This window comes from Protopterus annectens, chromosome 3.part0 (assembly GCF_019279795.1).
Source record: "Protopterus annectens isolate FY-2018-M chromosome 3.part0, PAN1.0, whole genome shotgun sequence".
In the NCBI taxonomy this organism is placed as follows: domain Eukaryota; kingdom Metazoa; phylum Chordata; order Ceratodontiformes; family Protopteridae; genus Protopterus; species Protopterus annectens.
In genome coordinates, this window is record NC_056731.1 from 1,549,132,118 (window position 1) to 1,549,153,876 (window position 21,759).

The 21,759-nt window shown below is 38.6% G+C and overlaps 1 protein-coding gene across 1 annotated transcript in view; it reads left to right on the top strand.

Annotated features, from left to right (window-relative positions):
* Positions 1-21,759, top strand: part of LOC122796845 (cytochrome P450 2F2-like) — a 313,872-nt gene that overhangs the window by 203,537 nt on the left and 88,576 nt on the right. The window contains exons 5-6 of the mRNA XM_044065588.1: positions 323-496; positions 12,290-12,434. Coding sequence (XP_043921523.1) covers positions 323-496; positions 12,290-12,434 — 319 coding nt within the window. The remainder of the gene's footprint in view (positions 1-322; positions 497-12,289; positions 12,435-21,759) is intronic.

Here is a 21,759-nt window from a genome sequence, read left to right on the forward strand (position 1 = left end):
ACCTGCTACCTCTTCTGCAGCCGACAGGTTATTATAGAAAAAAAATGCATGGAGGTAGCATTCACAGTTTGAAATTCTTGTGAGGCAATTCCATGAAATAAGGAAAGAAAGAATGTATCCCCCCCAAATATTTTATATAACTAATAGAAATAAGGAGCACATCATGCAATGTAGTAATATGAAAAGGGGTTAAGCATAGCACAGCTGTTTCATGGTAATGAAAACATTTTGATCTGTTACAGTTTTCAGTAACTTTCACCCTACTCTTCCACTCATGATAACTTTGCATTACTAATACTGTTATTATTATTATATCTACAAGGTCTACAATGGTATTCCTATCATCCGATGGCTTCCCTTACCACACCGATATATTTTCAAGACCATATCCTTAATCAATGATTTCATGCGGCAAATCATAATAGAACACAAAAACACCAGGAAAGTGGGTGAGCCAAGAGACTTCATTGATCACTACACTGAAGAAATTGAAAAGGTTAATACTTTTATTAAATGATATTTGTTTTGTAATTGTTGTTAATTAATAATTAAAAAATAGTTACATTATTTTTCATAACAGTCTTGTGTGCCTTTGTAACAAAAATTTAGTTTTGGATATTTTTGCCCAGAAGTAGAAGTATACTGTACCTTGGTAATTTTCCTGGAAATGATTCAGGATTAATTGAAAATACTACTTCATTCTGAGAGATGGTTCAGTCAGGCTGTGCTTCTTCCTTCATTTCAAGTATAAAGAGTACACTTGTTGAATTTAACTGCTCTGGCATTTTACAACAGATAAAAGTGTTTTACATTTGTATCAGTTGATATAAATTTCTTATTACGTATACCATGCTATTTCTCTATTAGATGACATCTTATAGTAGTATATTAGAACTACGTCTGAGCAGTAATGACATACAGACAGAAAGGTATCTTGACATGAGAATTCTGAATTGCATTATTCACACTTTTTTGAGTCCCCAGGTTTGATAATAATAATATCTGTCTGAGAGATGACCACTCAGGGAAGACATGCTCAAAGCATGTTGTTTATCACTCTCATAATGAGTTGAGAGGAGAAAAGACTAGAGATTATCTCTAGTGAAAGTTAAAGTATAGCATTTCTTACATATCCAAATGAGAATACAAATATTGAGATGATACTAGCAGAGTTAGTCTGTGTCCTTAGTAGCCTAGAAACCATCCAATTGCACATTGCCTTCAGCTAGACTAGGATTGGGCCTGCCCTATATACCCCATATTACCCTATACTTTTGTTTGTATTACTTAATATGTTATGTCGTCATTTCTGAAAACAAGTACATATTTGAGAAAAATTAGCTACTAAAAATATACCAGAGTAGTATCTAGTTGTTTACAAAGTTAAACTACTGGTGCTCACATAAGGAGAACAAGATCTGCTCTTTTGTGTCAGAACTTTTTCTTAGTAACAATGATATTCAGATAAAAATACTCCCTGGGTGAGTTTTTATGTGGCCTTAAGCATCTCTCACTCCATTTCCATTTCATCTGCCTTTAGACTTCAGGCATAATACTGCTTCACTTCCAGGCAGATAATTACCTTACAACTTATAACAGGTAGCTGTACACTAAATGACAACATTTCATGATGATTTATCACAATTACACCCTCCTTCTCTTTTTAATTCTTCTTTCAGCTGACAGAACAGTATTTTCTATATGAAGCAGCAGAGTCAGCAGCAGGTATACCCATTGCTACCTCAAAAGGATCAACAACTCATAGCCTTCATACCATGAACAGATATACCCATAACCACATATCCATACCCATATTTAGCTTAAGTCCTCACCACACATTTATGCCCCTACACAGCTGTAATCATTGCACACAGTTTTGCCAGGTGGCAAAAACTATATAATTCACTTGTTGCTTATTTTATACCCCTGTTTAATTAACTAAATAGTCACTCATTCCAGTAGGAAGGCTTTCCAAGTGCATCTTGACAATTTTCAAATTTTCTGTGTTAGCTGGAGACATCAGTCTTAACCCTGGTTTCAACAGTGTATCATTACATTTATACACTAGGGCATGATTGTATCTTACTTTATAAAATGGGCAAAGAAACATGTTCAGTGAGATTGTAAGCTACTTATGCATCCAATCTGTTCCATGCCCAGGAAAAATAAAAGCTAGCGCAGGCCACCCAGACCTCACAGTCACGGATTCCTACCTCATTATATACTTCAAAAGCCATCTTCTTGAAAGGTCATTTAGCAGGGTGAGCAAAACTATCAAACAAAGAAGCAATACAAAACAAAAAAAAAAGTTAATAAATAAAAATAACACCAAATGCCAGAAACCAACAGCCCCAAGAGAAATGCATACTAATTTTGTATAAAAAGAAATAAATAGAATAAATCAAAAATCAGATGTGTGGCACAAATTAAACACAACTTACAGAAATAAAAACACTAAAACTTTAAACATTACCTGGTCAGACACAGGGAAAGACACCCAGAATGTTAAAAAAAAAACAAGTGAAAGTGAAAGTATAAACTCCACCAACAGGACATGAAGCAGTGTAGGAAGAGAGACAGGAAGTGAATAACATGAAGCCAAAACAGTCCCCACAGCAACAGCATCTCCAAGTTAGGAGTCAAATTATGCACAGGATTACAAATTAGGTGCACTCATAGAATACCTCCAAGACACTAATACCCTCCAAGAAGAGCTGACAGAGCCAAATAACTGCTGACAGAGCCATTGTCTAAAACTGAATGTCAGGAAAAGCATAATAGTATCCTTTGGGAAGCTGGCGTCCCTGGAACCTATCACAATGATAGCACACACACCATAACAGTAGAGACTGCAGCCTGGAACTTGGAGACACATGTGGACAGTGACCTAGGCTTCAACCATCATGTGTCCATGGTAGTAAGTAAATCATTCTATATTGCACAGTTTATAAGCAAGGGTATGACATATAGGCCCAAAGAAGTCATCATTCCTCTGCACTCAGCCCTAATCAGACTAATCTCTGAGTACAATGCTCCCTTTGCTATGTACCTGACAAAGCACATCATTGATTGGAATGTCCACAGAGGTTTCTCTCAAAAAGAATACAAGGATTAAACAACATGTCATTTCTGGATTGCCTCAAAACCCTATCCCTTAATTCAGTGCCCGACAGGCTGTTGATAGGTGATCTATACCTAGCCTACAACACATCCTAGACTTCTCTAGAACTGACCTTCTGCACATATGCAAAACAACTACCCAGTCTGTGGACCTAAAACTTGTCTTGACATCAGTAGGATATGTTGGAGGGACAGGTATATGTCTCAGAGACTACCCTTCTCTGGAACAGGCTTCCCAATTCATGTGAAGCAGAGTTCTTCCCAGACCCAATTCAAGCATAACTTGGACCAGTGGATGGGGAATCAGAAATTCATTCCTAGTCTGGCACCAATAGCACCTATAGCTCTAATGGCCAGAGATAGCCTATAAATGCTTGATGACCCAAGCCCTAGCCAACATATACCCCCAAAAATAAAGTTAGAGTATGAAAACTTGTCAGGTATATTTGAGATACATGGCTAGGCTTAAAATAGCCCCAGTGGTCATAGGTTCATAGATTCATAGGTGTTTACTACACTAACAACCAAAGGGCCTTTTTAAGCCTAGCCATGCATCCCAAATCTTTGACAAGTTCTAATACCCTCGATAAGTGTAAGCATGTGCCTGGGAGATTAACCATTTACAGGTTACCTTTGTCCATTAGAGACTTAGGTGCCAAACCAGAGATGAATTTCTGGTTTCCCATCCAATTGTCCAAGTTGCACTTGAATTGGGTTAGGGAGGAACTCTGATTATCATGGATGGGGAGCCTATTCCATAAAAGGGGTAGTTATTAGCCTAGTATACATCTAGGAACCTATGAAATGGAGTAGAAAGACTCAGCCAGGCAGTGTTTGGTCAGAAGGGTAAATTTAAAGCTATAGAACACAAAAGTAAAATGCTGCATAAATATAAATACATATTAAAATAGATATAAGTCACACAGAAAAGTAGTATCATGAAAACCTAATTAATTAGCATACCATCAGCTAAATCAACTTAATAAAAACGATGGGTGTGGGGGACCATTGCTGCTTAAGTATATGTGTTTTTCAGTTCTTGTGATTTGCAACAAAAGTGATTACTTATGTGAATATTTCTGGGATGCAACATGCACATTGTCAGCTAAAACAATTAAAAAATAATAGGTGGGGCTTTGTCCCTTGCATATACGTATCTTTCAGTCCTTAGAGTTGTCACCAGGATCATTACTGTTGTGAATATTTTTGAAAAACTATTACATGGAAAACAAACATGAATACATGTTTATGAAACACTATGCTGCTGATACGTTAAATCTCCTCCTCTCAACCTATTCGCCTGTCAGAACTCAGATGTGCTTCTATGAAGTGTTAGCAACTGTTTAAAGACTGCACTGTGGAATATCGTATAACAGTTTGGCAGAAGTATCCCTTAAATAAATTTTATATAAATTTTTTACCAAACTTACAGACAGTTAAAAGTATAACTTGGGAGGAACTGTGTTACAGTGAAACATACTACAAAACATATAATTATCATATATAAATTGCTAAAAATATCATTCAAACTGCAAAAAATACAAATGTCTATTTTATTAGTTCAATAAGGCACTTGTGGTGTGTATGGCACAGACATTATTGCATGTCCAGAGATTGTATGAACCTCACAACATCCCTAGGTATGTAGTAATATATGTTCCATGCACACACACCAATGCCATAATGTTTATTTAATGTTTGCAGTATCCAAAATGAGTACCACCACCTTGAGCAATGGATAAAAGAACACCACCCTGATGTTGTTTCCATCTCAGAGTCATGGTTTAAACCTCAATGCATACACCTATCCATCTTGACCTCAGTTTACGAAAACATTCTCAGATTTTGACCAAAATATAGATTTGCGTTCAATTATTTTTTTTCCTTTTTATTATACAGCCTGTTTATATGTGGGTACCTCCATGGGGGTTATGTTTTTGATATTGCATTGTATTTATTTTTGAGGGGAACAGATGTATCTCTGCAGCTATTCACATGTGCATAGAATTTGGCAGCAAAGTACTTCACATACCCCGTGGAGTAATCATGATTTAGCACCCCTTATGGGGTGGCACCACCATCATGGCCTCCAGCCAGTTCTCCGAAACCCTGCACATATTTTACCTCCTTACTCGCTGCCTTCAAACCATAAATGATAGTTACTGATGCTTTTCATATTAATCACTGCTGCAGTAGCTTTAGCTGTATGAATTACATCCTGCCAAGGATATCACAGTCAGCCAGCTATAAAGCCTCAGGTGATCATCCATGTGCTCAAACCATTAGGCAGCTTGAGCAGAGTTTCCTAAAAAAATAGTTTGAATGCCAAGCACTTGAGAATTTTCTTGTTGCTGAAGAGAGTGCTCCTCTGCTGGCTTTTGAGAATCAGTGGTTGGCTTGTGCTGCTCCACTGATGTGCAGATAAGTTCTCTTTAGGGAAAAACAAAACGTCAACATTTAAATATTTATTGTTTAATTGTACTTTCCTGTTTAGAAAGTTATTTTTCTTCTAGCAGATTGTGTTTTAATGGATTGTCTCAAGACTTAACTGTGCTTTTAAATGTGGGTGCAATTTTTCCTGTCTGTTAAAAAGTTTTTAAAAACATCTGAAAACTATTTTTCCATTAGAAAATCATGTTTATTTTACTTTTTTGGAACTGGGAAAATATACCAAAGTCCTTTTACTTTGTTTTTATTAGGAAAAAGTGACTTTTTACAACTTTAAATGATTACCAACTTGTGTTGTTTGTTTTCCCTGGGAAAGAGGTACCATTTTTGACTTGACCATGGAACATACTACCGGTCTCACTGTTGGTCTTTCTTCCAGCCATAAAAACAAAAAAGTTAAGCAAATAGCCTTTGCCACCACAGCAGGCTAATACTTTGCTGCAGTTGTAGGAAGATGACTCTGCTGTAGCCAAAGCTGGTTCCTCAGACCAGTCATCTTTTATCCCATATCCCTTAGGTGTAGTACCTACAACCACTATGGACCAGGGATTATCCAAATCCTCTGCAGCTATTGAGGTCCACTTAATAGGCAATGGAGAGCCACTCTTGTTGGACCTGGGCAAAGGGGGAGAGAAGTCCTCCCTGTTTATTCAAAATATTGTGCCCATCCATACAGAAGCTGCTGTTGTCATTAACAGCTGTGTTGGTCCCACCATTCTTGACAAAAATTAACTGAAAACTAAACATGCATCAGGTCCTGCTCAAGCTTCCTTGGACAGGAATCGTTTATGAGGTCTGACCCAAGGTCTAATTCAAACTATTGATACTTCTTTTTAGGTGGTTTCTGGTAAAAGAAAAAGGGATACTTCTTTTTCTGAACAGATTCAAGATTCTGAATGTGGATAGGAAAATGAAGGAGAATTTGTAGGGTTTTTCTCCTCAGTTTCTGACTCGGATTCAGAGGACAGCATGGTATCTGATTCTGTCTGTGAGGGTTTCTCTTTTTCTGAGACAATTTCCAGAATGTGCAAGTATTTTCAGGGGAGAACACTGAGGTTTCTCGCTCCCTCTGAAAATGCTATGAGCTCTTACAAATGGAATTTCAAAACCTACCTCCATTCCTCCTGTACAGTCAGTATTGGAGAATATGGTGTCACTGCCTGCAGCTTTCCTGATAGTCAGTCAGTTGCCCCTAAAAAGGACGATAGATTGGACAAAGATCCTCAGCCTTTTAAATTTTTATATATTCATCCCAAACCTGACTAAGCAGCTATAGCTTTACTTAGTCCTTCTGCTGCTAAACCTTTAGTTAATACCAATCCTACAAATTTTGACAAAAATTGTAAAATCATTGATATGTATGGGGGGAAAGTGTATACTTCTGCAGCTTTGTTTTCAGAATTTTGAATTGTCAGGCTCATATGTTAAAGTTTATTCTGCATAATTATGAAAGTGTCAAAATGTTTTTTCTGCATTCTCTTCTTAAGAGGAAAAACTGCTTTAAAAAGTTTTGTCTTCTCTTCCAGAAGGTCATACGATTAACAATCAAACCTTATGAATTCATTCTGAAAACCTTCCATGATCTCATCAGTAATAATGGTGTCAGAATCTTGACTACATTCAAAACGTAATTAACATTGTCACTGTTAATTGAAATAATGGACATTGTCTTGTAGTATTATATTGATTTCTCCTAACAGTTACCATGGAGCTATTAATGTCAGCTACACAATAATTTTTAGTGAAGAATGACAGTCTGGATCTTATTTTATTAAACAGAACATGTTTTCCTTTACAAAAACTGCATATATTAGCTAATTCTATCAGCATATACATTCACTCTGGATTTATTTCTGGTGTCATGCATTCTAAAAGTTTTCCCTAATAACAGCAGATATATGCTAATTTCAGAATATATTGCCCGATAACAACTGATTGAAAATATGCTTTCCCTGCAAGTCACATGTAAAGGTTAAAATACACATTTTGCTGCAGGAAGGAATCTGTCCCTCCTTATGGGGGCTTCCTAATTTAATTATGCTTATTCCACTGTCACACAGCAGTAGTGAAAGGAGAAAATCTCCATTAAAACTTTTATGATCTTGCATTTACACAAATTCTGCGCTCCTACTTATCTACCGTTTTACTTATAACCAAATCTAACTTTGACCAGTTTTGTTTAGGCAGTAAGACCCAGTCAACTGGTCTTAAACATTCTAGTGACATATTCATAACAAGTGTTCTGGATGAATAAAGGAAGTTTTGATCTCAGCACAGTTTCAGATCTGTCTGTGCAGATAAATGCCAGTACTATAATAATATGTGCCTGCTGTATAAAATAATCTCAATATAACGTCTGCATGTTATTCCTCTAATAAATGATGTTTTCGTTGACTTCCCAAAGGTAGATGTAATCTTTCAGTGATTTGCTTATGGGTAACAAATATTCATTTTCTTTGGGTTAACAACAAAGTTAGAGAAATGATGTTCATTTCATGGTGGATTATTCTCAGTTTTCATAATTCCAGATATGTCAAATAAAAGGAATACTACATCTATGAGTGGGATTATAGCAATACAAGTGTTGAGGTGACTGGGTCAAGGAAAGTATGTTTATTATGGCCATCATTAATAACCAATAAGAATTCAACAGTAGAAAACAGACCATTAAGTAACTTTTGAATTCTGTCTGCGTCTTTTTAGACAGCTTTTACAGTACACATTCATTCCTGCATTGCTCTCTGCATTTGCCAGACGTGCTGCAAATCCTTTAACAATAGTCTTCATATACCTATCTGTGTCAGGAAACTGATCTCTGTAAATAATTACTCTGTTATTCTAACTCTCCCTCAACGAGTACCATAAACAATATGAACAAAGCTTGCTTGTAAATACTGAGGTACTGTTTAGTTCCTTTCAAAATATGTTTGTATCACTATGAAAAGGGAGTTCTTGCCAACAGCTTACTTCTTAAGATCAAATGTAATTGGCATACTAACTCCCAATTTATGCTATGAGTTTATCTACTACATTTTTTTTACATACTGCAGTATTAGGTCAACATCCGCGGTGGTGCAGCAGTAACATTGTTACCTAACAGCAAGAGGTTCTCCTGTTCAATTCTCAGCTGGAGTGCGGGGAGTGCCCTCTGTGTGGAGTCTGCATGTCATCCCCGCGGTTGGGTGGGCGTTCTAAAGACATGCGTAAATGGGTGTGCCTTCATTGAAGGTTGAACATCGAGCTGGCACCTTGGCGTTCGTCAAAATCTACTGCCAATCATTAGCGGACCGGAGTTCTGCTGTGGCAACCCCTAACCGGGAAAAGACAACAACAACAACAACTGCAGTATTAGGTCATTACATGTCTTTGCATCCATTTCTTATAAAGTGAAATGGCTGTGATCTGAATTGTACATAGAATGACTATATTTCCAGATATTTTAGGTTCTCTGTTTTTTTGAGCAATGAACAATCCTGTTTGACTTTCTGTTGCTTCACAAATCTCTCGCAAATGCAGCTGCCTAAACAACCTTATGAACTTAGCAAATGTGTGCAGCCAATTAATAGCTGGCATGCAATTCAGACAGTGGGAGATGATTTCCTGTAATATGGACATTGACTCTGAATTATGAGATTGTTCTATTGAGGGACAAAAGACTATGGAAAAGGACTTATACGTAATCAGCAAGAAACCCCCAAAGAAGCCCTGAAAGAACACTCAATGGAGAAAAAGAGGAGAAAACCTGTGAAACCTGGTCAAAGCCCTCCAAGCAACCCAGAAACTCAAAGGCAATATCATGCCATTATGCCTCATATCACTAACCTGACAAAGGAGGGGGAGAGACCCATACTCAGGGAGTACCCACACTCCCAGTTCATACCCACCACAACGCAGCAGTGGCTTATCGAAAGGTGCAAGACCACCCAGGTCAAATTAACTAACACCTAAGTAACTATCAGGCAGACCTTAACATCAAACAGAAAGAAACCTCAAACTCCCAGGGAAAGACAGAAGACCTTCCCAAACATATCCAACACCATCAGCTCAAACTCAACAAACAAAACCAGGGATTCTTAACTAACTATCCACCCACAACAAACTAAACAACAACACATTCTCAAAAAACCATAAGCTCAAAAACAAACTACAAGAACATACACACAAACAAACTAGACCATACAAGAGGAGATTCACACAGTAAGCACAAATCACATGGCACATCCACAACTAGACTGGGAGACGAAGCTCAAATCAACAATTAAATTAATCTCATCAGAGATCCACCCACCCCCACCAAAAAGAAAAACTCCACCCCCCGAGAACTACCTCAAAGCAAAACTCACCAAAAATCCACATCCAAATCCTTCAAGGCCCCCAACAAAGTAAAAAAGACCAAAAGTCAAAGCAAACCAACCTTACACTTGCCTCACTGGAATGGACCTTGAATCCCTAGATCAGCAACCAAAATAAAATAAGACAATCTTCCACATCCCAACAAACATCAGCCCACTCTCTAAAAGCCAAAAACAAACTACACAACAAAAAGAGAAAGCTACTACAACCAGAGCAAAAAAAATCATGCTACTACAACAAAAACAAACTAACTAACAAAAAACTAATCAAACTCCTAAAAAATCAAAAAGGCCAAAAAAAAGAGAAAAAAAAAATCAATAACAGCAAAAAAATATAACAATTTAAAAAATCATAAAAAGCCCAAAAGAACAAAAAAGAAAAATAATGAAAATAAAAAAAAAATCAAAAAAAAATTAAAAAACCTCCAGAATCACTCACCCAAAAAGAAAAAAACACCACAGAAAATCTCCTCCCCCTTGAAAAGAAATATCCCACCATACCAATCCCCCCAGTGCAAATTTCTCCCCTAGTCTCCAGATGCAAAGGTGAGAGCTGCTCTCTGAAAAAAAAAACACACCAAATCAATGGCCAGCCACAAAACCTCCTGCTGCCTAAACACACAAAAAAAAAAAACAAAAACACAATACTGCTGTGGGCTATTGGCTGTGTTAAAAACATAGTTAAAGAATGGTGAACTACACATAACAAAGGCCTTGGCACTTGTGGTCCCACTTCACGGCACCAAACTCCTTACCCCCCCATGTACCACCCCAAGCTTGACCAAAGCTGTCTGTGGTGGATAATACTCCATAACAATAAAATAAATACATTGGGGACCCCAGGACTATTTGTCCTACCCATTCATAAAGGATTTTTTTGGATCCTGCCCTTTGAACTTGGTGAAACTGGTCTTTTTCACCACAGCCATTGAAGGCCATTGAGGAGCCAGTCAACACCACCACAAACACTCATGCAGCAAAGACTCACTACCAATACCTCCCAACAGCATAAAAAAACACCAAGGCTAGCTTAAGCCTAGAAAAAAACCCATCACACAATAACACACATGCTGACAGAGGGACAGACTCAACAGTCAGCTTTGCCAATGTCAGGGCATGTGTTGACGGGCCAAACAGGTCCTACAGGGCTGTGTGTCCTGGGGCCTCTTGGTCCACAATTTATTTTTCCTGGCAGGCAAACAGTCAAACAGGATTGACAAACAAAATTCTTGGATGACTGCAATTGCACCTGACATGACACTCCATCAGACAGAGACACATCATCCCACAATTGAACATAGAAATGGAACTGGTGGTGCAGCCAATGCCAAAATAAGCTAAAAAAAAAAAAAAAAGGTCATACCCTTTAAAAATGAAAAAAACCTAATTACCACATAACAAGTAATCCATTAAACATGGAAGAACATAGAATGGGAAAAACAAAGTAACCATAGAGTTGACAGTAACTCCTTTTGGACCACATTGACCCAAGTTGGTTGAAAGAACCTTCTACCTTGCATTGCCAAAGATTCAAGGAAGACCAGGAGAGGTCATCAGACCCCTGTACCCTGTGTCTATCAGATCTTCATTCTGACCATTGATACCATTTATCATTGTACCCTGCAATGTACCTTGCCCGACACAAAACAGTTATAAAGAAAACCTCCTCACCAAAGGAAAAACCAAAAGGGCCTTATCAATATGTAATATTGAAGAAGAAACTTATATATTATTCAGTCAGTCACATACCATGCTGACTCAGAGGTGCCATGTGCCTGACATACAAACCCACATGCTCCGGAAATAAATGACACATCCACCCCCAAAAAAACAAAAATCCCAAGCCAGAGAGAGAGTAGAAGACTTAAACCTCAAACACGGATATAAATAGGACGGCTGGAGGGAGAGATTCATCACCCAGAGACTCCCACCACTACACAGAATCCCAGTCCCCCATGTGAGGCAGAGCTCACTGACTCTGTTCAAGAGAGATCTCTTTGAGAGTGGATGGGAGATCGAGGGTTTACCCGGGAATCATCTCTGTATCACTGCTGGACAGAGGCACAGCAAACTAATGGGTATAGTATTCTCATCCTAAGGGGTGGTGAAAGCCACACACACTCTGGCTAGGCTTATAAATGCCCTAGGGCAGATAGCCTAGTATGAACCTATGAACCTATGTTAAAGCTAACTGAAGGTAGCATATCGCATGTCCCCCTGCTCTGTGCTTTGTCCTGCATTAGTTTATCCATACTACACAGACTCTGAGTAAAAGCATGATCTTTGTAAAGAAACCTAATTATGTCAGTTTAACTACTTCTTTTCTTTCATTTTCAAGTAACATAGTTTTGTTTGTGTGATGATTACAGAGAAAAAATGAAAATGATGATTCCTACTTTGACGAAGAAAGCTTGTTTTCAGTCGTGACTGAACTCTTCTTAGCTGGAAGTGATACTACAGCAAATACCCTGGAGTGGGCATTGCTTTTTATGATGACATACCCTGACATTCAAGGTAAGATGGGGACAAAATGATTGTTAAGTATGAAGTAATGTGCATTATTGGTAGAAACAGAATGATCTCTTTAATCAGTATATCTACCATCTATTATCGATCCTTCAGCAATCCTTACCAGAGCGGAACTATTGATTAATGATACTGTAAGAAATAATTTCAGAAGTGGCTCTTGTTAACGTTTATGGCAGGTCCATAACAACTGCCTAATGTAAGGAACTGTACATTGCTAAGTTTTATAAATATTATATGTACATCATTTGTTAATTCATACAATTGTTGTACACATTTTCATCACTTCCGTTAACAATATTCATTTTGTGATTTATTCATTCATTTTTGCCAAATATGATGGATTATGAAGGCTTCTTGTGTACAAAAAGTTGCAAAGGGGAAGGGAGTAAGCTGCAAGGTTTCTAAGTAAGGAAGCTACTTATATCTATAACCTTTATCACAAAGATGTATGTAGGAAGCTGCTGTTAAAAAAAAAAATCAAAGCTACAGTATTTTTCTTAGTCAAGGAGTCTAGATAAGATATCGCCAATGCTATGTGACAGGGACAGTCTCTTACTGGGAGCATTACCTTCATTCATATACATATCCCTCTAGATTTCTAAACAAACTGCATCAAGACAGAATCTTTCAGCTAGCCAAATGTGTTTCTTATAAGTACAGTCCTGCTTTATTCCTTAATTGAGAAATGAGGTTTGGCCATAAACCAAGTTGTACTGGGACATTTTCAAGAGGAGTTAGATTGATATATTAGGGGGAGTTAAGTGGGTTGGGTTGATGAAAGGGTTAAATGGAGGGAGGGATGATTGGGAGGAAATGAGGTAAGGGTGGGGAGGGGCTTAAGGGGTTTAGACATGTGTAGCTGGGTAAGTAATCACATTTTGTCATGAACTTGCTACTACAAGTGGAATGTCCGTGACAACCTGTGGGTAGTCTGGTGTAGGAAGGCCCTGGATGACCTTTGTTGCAGGGTAAATTATTTATTTGTCATTTATTTGGTTATTATTTATTTATTTCGGCTGGCTTTGGTTGTGGACACGTGGTTATTTTACGTCATTGATTTCTATTAATATAAGGGTGAGGTTTTCCAGGGGATTATTAAAAAAAATCTGGAAAATATGTGAAACACCCTTACCATAATAACCCATTGTTCTTCTGTTCGTGTCAGGTTTGTGTAATTTGCGTGCCCATGGATCGTTTTCTTTCTTAAGGCCATGTGTTGACCAAGCCCTGAGCATTTCACTGGTATCTTGCTGTTAGGATGGATGGTGAAATATACTGTGCATTTAGAATGAGTTGCTGGGGGCGAGGGTGGTGGACTCCTGCTGGGGGCTTGCATCAGGGCTGTGCCTTTTTGTTGGTGATCGCTTTGAGGGCAGTTGTTATGGTGGGGTGAAATGGCTTGCATCCGGGCTTGTTTTCTTGCTTGATCCATGTCCCGTCCTTGGGGTGATTAGGTTGCTCTGTTGGAATTTTTACTTAAAAAAAACAAAGGATCCTAATAAATGACTTAAGTTGTTTTCATTGGCCAGAATAGGCGATGATGTAGCAGTAAGAGTTAGGCATTGGGAGCTGCACATGAATATTAGCAGTTTAATGGCATATTCTCATCTGCAGAGGAAGGGAGAGCTAGAAGATCCCAGGCACAGAAATGCAGACACAGTCAAGATGTAACAGGAGATGAGATGTTGGACAAACCACACACTGTTTGTTAAGTTTGTCAGTGCATATTGCTTTGAGCTTTATGTATAGTAAGAATTTCTTAATTTGAAGTTGAGAGGTAGGATGCGGCAGTGGTGGGCTCTCATCTCTCCCCAAGTGGGGGTCTGTTCCTCAAATATTTTGTGGTTTCCTGACAAATTGCTGACATTGCTCTGAGTATTAAAGTAGCTAAGTAACGGCTTCTTGTGGAAATTATTCAGTTGGACTGAACACTGTTGTTGGTGCACTTTTTCCCTGGCATGTTTTCCTCGAGACTCTGGCAGGGGACAGTGAAAGTTACCAGGTTAGGTTCTGTATGACATTAATGGTCATGTAGGGGATATAGGAGGTTGGTGCAGTTCTCATATTCTGAACATTAGGCACTGTCTGCCTTTTAGTCTATATAGGAAGCACAGGGGAGGAAAGAAGAATTTTTTTGTGTGTGGTTGCATTGCAGTTAACATGTGGTTGGTGTCTACATATTGTCATCGGTGTGTACAATGCATTTTCCTGTGGGTGTCTTCCTTTTCACTGAGGTTTAGGGTATTGCTTCTACTAGTTGTACTGGCTAACTTGGAAAACAAAATTATGAATAGTTTGCTTCCGTGTTGCTATAGTGGAGGAAATCTGGACTTCTTCCTCCGGAGGAATTTAGAGGAGAGAGTTTTTCTCAAGGAGCCCATGTGCTGCTGACATTGGTTTTGCCCAAAACAGGGAATTGCTTGACAATTTGTGAGTTACGTTTTCTTTTGTTGGTGGACTCCTGGACTAAAAAAAAAAAAAAAAAAAAAAAATGTTTGCATGGTTTTCTTTGGTTACCAGTTCGGAAAGTTGATTTTCATTTGTATGCTTGTTTGGGGCTCACTTGCTGGGTTCTGCTGTTGGGGTGAGGGGAGTTGCTGTCTGGTGGATGGCTTTGGACTGACCCACTGGATGGAGGCTTGAGTTAAATGCCTGCAGAACATGTGAGATATGTGTGAGGGTGGCATATAAGACTAGAGCAATGAGAATGGTAGTTTAAGCACACCGCTCACTCTCTTAGTGCAAGAAATCTCGACAAAGGCCCAAAATTAGGGACAGGTTTTAAACATACCTCTTGAGGGTGTCTTAATTCAATGTAAGGCTATTTTAAGTGAAATCCATGGTAAAAATAACTAAATCATATTAATTCACTAACAGATACAAGTAAAACCAGCATCTTTTAACTATCCTATGACTTTCCCAGCTGAAGTTGATAGTCAGCCACATTTTGCCCATTTGATCCACATTATGAGGGCTAGTGGAGATGGAGGGTTGAAATCTATGATTTTAAATATTGCTCTTTTAAATGTATAAAGTGGCTAGAGTAACAGGATTTGTTTTAACATACATTTTCCAGAAAACCACGGGCGTGTGTTTTTTTTTTTTTTTTTTTAGGAGTCGGCCAGGGCCAGGAAGGAGAGACAAGTATCTGGACATTTTGTGTGAAGTTAGACAGTTGAGAGGTATAACGTTTAGTATATAAGGGGTCAGGGAAGGGGGACTTCTTTGCCACTCAGTAGTAGTACTTATTAGAACTTAGGACACAGCAATAATTAGTGTCAACAGTGGGGACAATTTGTAGGGATTACTCTTACGGACTTGGTAGAGTAGGCCGTGGTGGTGCAGCAGTTAGTGTTGTCACCTCACAGCAAGAGGTTCTCCAGTTCGATTCTCAGCTGGTGTGCCTTCTGTGTGGAGTCTGCATGTCCCCCCCCTGGTCAAGTGAATGTAAAGACATGCAGGTAGGTATGAGCATGTGTGGGTGTGCCTTCTTTGAAGCTTGGGCACTGGGCTGGCAACTAGACACCATAAAAATTCACTGCTAATCTTTAGCGGACCAGAGTTCTGCTGTGGAGACCCCTAACCGGGAAAAGCCAAAAGACAGACTCTTACAGACTTGGTAGAGTGGTGGAGTAGCAGTTTGCATTGGCTTGGGTATTCTGAATGGGTGAAGCATGGGGCTCAGGGTTTGTCTGGTTTGCAACTTCAGTCGTTGTTTGCCACTGATTGCTGGACAACCAGCATTTTGTAAAACATGGGCAGTAGACATGAGTATGCCCTACAGTTATTTTACAACACTACACAGCTACAGAAACTGTAAGAGGCTTGCAATTTGAGGTATCAGAGGTTATAACAGATAATGCCTTGAAAACTGGCTTGGTGGATGTTAGAAGAGGGGCTAACTTGAGTGTGAACGTACTAATTAATTCCTTGTTTGACATGACATGGCCCTCTGATCCATATATTGAGGGTTACGTTCTTAGCAACAGATATGCTTGGCTCATTGGTTACAGGTTTGACAGGTACTGATTTGTTAGTGAGTATTTCTTTCTTGAGACTTTGGCAGGATGAAAGATTGTTAATACACAGTAATCGTCATAAAGGAAGTTTTATCACTCTTAATTTTTGTTATTGTTTGTGAAGTAGAATTTGCCACCTTTTCTCAACTGTACAGATTTCGTAGGATGTCCAGATTTTAGGGTCCCTAATTTTGTCCCTTTGCCCTCCCAATTATTTTATGGCTTTCTCTTGATTCTTTGATCTCATGTGGAATCCACTGAAGGAAATCCATTTTCCTCCTGTGCTCATTGGGGACTGGGGTCATATGTCTCAACTGTTCCTGAATTTGATGCAAATTTTAGTTCTGTCCTTTGTCACAGTTAAGTTAAGATGCTTGGGACAAATTTGTGGTTATCCACCCACTCATCAAGGTTGCGTTTGTAGTGGGCAACAACATACTATGTTTTATGTGTATGTGGAGTCTATTTCAGAGACGGGGCAGTCTTTGAGAGATAAACCTGTCTCCTTAGCAGTTGGTGTTAATGTCATATATGAGATTTAAGCTTTCTGGTACTATGAGAGGAGTTAGACTTACGGATATGGAGCATGTCTATTAGAGCAGGCTTTGAGATTGCCTTGTAGGCATGTCACAGATCACCTCTGAGTAATCTGTATGATACTGAGTAGAGTGATAGTGATTTGAGCATATCCACTGCAGGGCCCCCTTTTGAGAACCTTATTATAGCCAAGTTGCTTTATTTACCACAGACGGTCAGGATGTGATTGGATATGAGATCTTTGGTAAGCTTGACTGGGTCATCATCATAGGCTACTGTAACATAAAGACATATTATTTATAATGGGGTTACGTTGTATAAATAGGAAAGCTAAGAGTATGTGATATCTAGAAGCTTTGCAATTTTCATGACAGAAAGGTGCTTAATTTGCTTTCTTTTGCAGATGGAGGTACAGAATTTCTGGCAGAGATGGGGGAGGACATGGTTTGTATCAGCTGGTGGGCCTAAGGAAGTGGATGGGACAGAGGATGCTGCTGTTGGAGGTTCTGGACTTTGGTTTGTAAAGTAGTGTGGTTGCAGGTAATGACACGATTCCAGGTGCTCATTCAGGCAAGCAAGTAAAGGCAATTTAGGGGCATGGTACAGCAGGTGTTTAGCTAGCAGTAATGGGAATTTTGGGGTAGAACCTGGGTGGGATGGATTTAACAGCTGAGGTTGGGTTGGTTTTGGGATCGTCGGGTAATGAGGTTTCTGGTAATTTTAGCATGGTAAGTATGCAGTTAGGTATGTCAGATTTGGGTGGAGTTTTGGGGTGCATTTACAGTTATCTATGCAGGTCACTGTGTTTGTAGAAGGCCCATGCTCTGATCTGGAGATGGAAAGTTGTTATGGTTCATAGGGCCTGATAGTTATTGGTGATGTTATGTACTAGGTTAGGGTTTAGAAGGAGTACCATAAGAACCATTTCTTTATGCTTGAGGGAATTTGATAGGTAGGGTTGCTGGAAGTATTGCAGGTATGAGAGTGCTTTGGGTATATTGTGGGAGCAGGGTGCTTTGTTACGTGGGTGATAGAGGGTTTAAGCAAGGCATGTTTTGGAGTTTTGCAGAAGTCAGCCAGGTCCTATTTCTTTTAGTTGTGACTAGGGTTTAGCAAGGATGGGCTTTAGCAGGTACTGATTTGTGGGGTGTTTAAGGTTATGCAGATGTTAGCTATTTCTAGCAATCAGCACCTTAATCAGGAGCATAGTATTATGCTATCGTGACTTTGGTGGGTTTTCAGTGGTTTGCTGGGTTGGCTTGGGTTGAGCGGGTAGAGGGACAGACATTGAATACTGTAAGATGGGTTTTCTTTGACTGGATGCAGATTTGAGTTCAAGGGGTTATAGTTTCTGTGGCGTTTGCTATGACTGTAGGTTGTCATTCCAGAAAGGTTGAGCCACGGTTAGTAGCTTGAAGGAAATGGACTAAAAGGGAATGCATTCTCTTAGAGTGGATTTTCCGGTGTGGTACAGTGGGGTCATGGGTAATCCTATTTTATTTAGTTTCATTAAGGCGTGTTTCAGTGCTGGTATGTCAAGGTGTGAGGTTGATGATGGGGTTTTGAATGTACGTTACAGATGATGTGTACACCGAATGATGTTTGGCTTAACCCTTCCCTTTATGGTGGGGTAGTTGGTTGAACAATTTTGGGTAGAAGGGAGGGGGAACAGCCTGGTCGAGCTGGTTGGCGGAGAAGAGAGACAGGCTTGCCCTCTTCCGTTCCCCCTCTGTTGTCTGGATGTTCATTTCAAGGATCTGGGGAAAGGAAAATGAGCAGCTGGAGGACGTTTGCTGAATAGATAAGCAAGCGGAGGCAAGAACGCTGCTTATTTGGTTGGAAGATAATTCGATGACTGGTGTCTGAAGTTAGATGGGGACGCTGCTTCATAAGTAAAGTAAGCAAGTAGAGGTATGGATGCTGCTTACTGGGTCAGGATGAGTAAGGTCATGTTATCCTGAATTATTTGGTTTGATGGGTAATTCAATAAATGGGATATGAAGTGAGTCTTGGATGCTGCTTCATAAGTAAAGTAAGTGAGCAGAGGTATGGATGCTGCTTACTGGGGCAGGGTGAGTAGGTACACTGTCCTGATTAACATTACAAGGCTGTTTATGCTGTGTTTAGAATCAACTATACTATGTCCAGTTGTAATGAATAAATTTTGGTGATCAAAGCTATGTTATGAAGTTTTAATAAAGGTCGTCAAATGTCATTCGGTGTGATGTGTTTATTAAAGGGGACCAGGACAAACTTAATTTATGACTTACTTTGGCTCACCGAAAAAATACAAACATATCCTAAAACACTTTAATCAATAAATACTGGCTTTCTACAACCATATAACCACATTAGCCTAACTTCAAATAGCTTCAAAGCATACAAGATCTGTATATGGTCATCCCTGTTTTATTTCATTATTACTATTTTTTTAAGTTCAGCAAAATTTCTTTGAGTTACCTTCCAAATTCAGCAAAGCGACCTACGTTTAAAATAACATCATATTAGTACAAATAGCATGATGTATTGAATGTACAATGCTGAAATGTCAAAATACTGAAATGCTCAAATGGTGAAATCGAAATCTATACTCCCCTACACGTTTAGAATATGGCATTTGTGACATTGTAGTACCCATTTTAGTACTCACCCCCAAGTTTCACTAAGAAGGAAGTGATACTGTTTGTTGACTGGCTGTGTACTGGTACTGTATACATTTGTAGCACAAGTATGCTATTTGTAGATATTTAGTGTTCAATATTGCAAAGTTTCAACATTTTAACATTTTAGGCTTACACCTTCAGTTTTACGACTTTCTGTATACTACTGTTCATAAAGTTGTTGGGTACTCATTGAGGGTGTGTGTTTGTGCATGGGAGGTTCCTGTCATGTCAGCAAATTATATTTTTTTCAAGTGTGTGTTACTTGAATCAAAGTAATAAAATATCATGCACATTGAAGGAATTGTACATTCACATAGTGCTGACAGTGGCAAGATCACAGACTAAAAGGGGTGGTAGTTCAAAATTTTCCTCAGTATTGTTTGGCCATATAGTTAGTATATTTAACTTAGAGGACATGGGGATGCAGGGGATTTACCCTTCCCCAAGTAAGAACACTTAAACAGATGTTTTGCACTTTTTTGGTAACTCCAGCTTTTTTATTTTTACTTGAAAGACAAACTTCAATGATAGTGCTTTTTGATGGGTTAGTATAAGCCTCATGAACCACTAAAACACCAGAACAAAACATCAATTTCTACTCCACCAAAACACAGAAACAGGTTGTAACATGGGTCCTGCAGAGGGGAAAGACCTGTCCTCTATGCAAAACTCATGGGAAAAAAGCACATACTTTATCATTGGTTTCATACACAGAACAAGTGCTACCCTGACTTGACCAAAAAATGTCCGACAATTCCAACTTGACAGTATGCAGGTCAACAAAATAGAAGACCTACCAAACTGACTCTGCCTGTGTGTGTGCATGTGTGTGTGTGTGTGTGTGTGTGTGTGTGTGTGTGTGTGTGTGTGTGTGTGTGTGTGTGTGTGTGTGTGTGTGTACTTTCTTTTATTAACTGTAGAGGAGATTGCTCAATACTGTGTTTCAATCAATCTCATCTACAGTAATTCTTAATATATTCATACTTATTATAGATAGACAGCTAGATAAGCCGATATGCTAACTATTTTAAGAATCCAGACAAAGGTATTGTCACCATAGTTCAGTCAAAACTACACAGAAGCATGTGTATAAATGCGTTTTCATCTTTGAAATGTAATTTCACGACCTCGTTTTTCCGAAATTGCATTTATCCAAAAATGTACTTTTGTGAAAAAACAGATCAATGAAAACAAACAGAGGATGTTGTTGTACATCGCAGCACTGTGGTGATAAGGGAATATTCCCTTTTCCCCAGTGTAGTGCGATCATGGAGTCAGAATATATAAGTAGCAGGGGTGTGGGGGGCTTCATAAATTTGTTTACTGTTGTTTTTTGGGTTTTGTTGATGCAGTTTTTCGCAAAAGTGCATTTTCGGATAAATGCACTTTTGGAAAAACGGGGTACTGAAATTACATTTCAAAGAAACGTAATTTTGCTGATTCAACATAGACCCATAGATATATATGTATATTGACACACACACACATACACACCCACACACACACACACACACACACACACACACACACACACACACACACACACACACACACACACACACACTATCATAGAAAGTAAGTGAGGGAAAAGATATGTTTTAAAATAGACAAAAGAATAAAAAAAAAAAAAGACATCACCAAAGCAGTTCGCAATTCTACAGATCATTTGTTTACATAACGCTGGTCAAAACAAAAAGATGGAATTTATGTAAAACCACACAGACATCATGATATTTCATGTGTTAACAGTTATTTTATCAGTGCATGAGAGAGCCTGGGAAAGTGAGTTATGAAGTCCTGCCCAAATTTTATTAGAATGATAGTCACAACTATTTTGAATGTGCTTAAAACTTTTAAAAATTACAAACATAGGCTTATACTGTTTTTTAAATGTTTTGTACAGACAAAGTGGGTGTTTATTGTAATGTTAAATTTTATTGTTCATATTCCTTGTTTTTGTCAGTTTATGAAGTGAGCTGATGGAGTGTGGCTATTGACTGTGTTATATGATAAATGAAGGTGGAATATGATATCGGCTACTAAAGGTACTTAGAGAAGATGCTTCCCATTTGTATTTTGATCTATTATAAT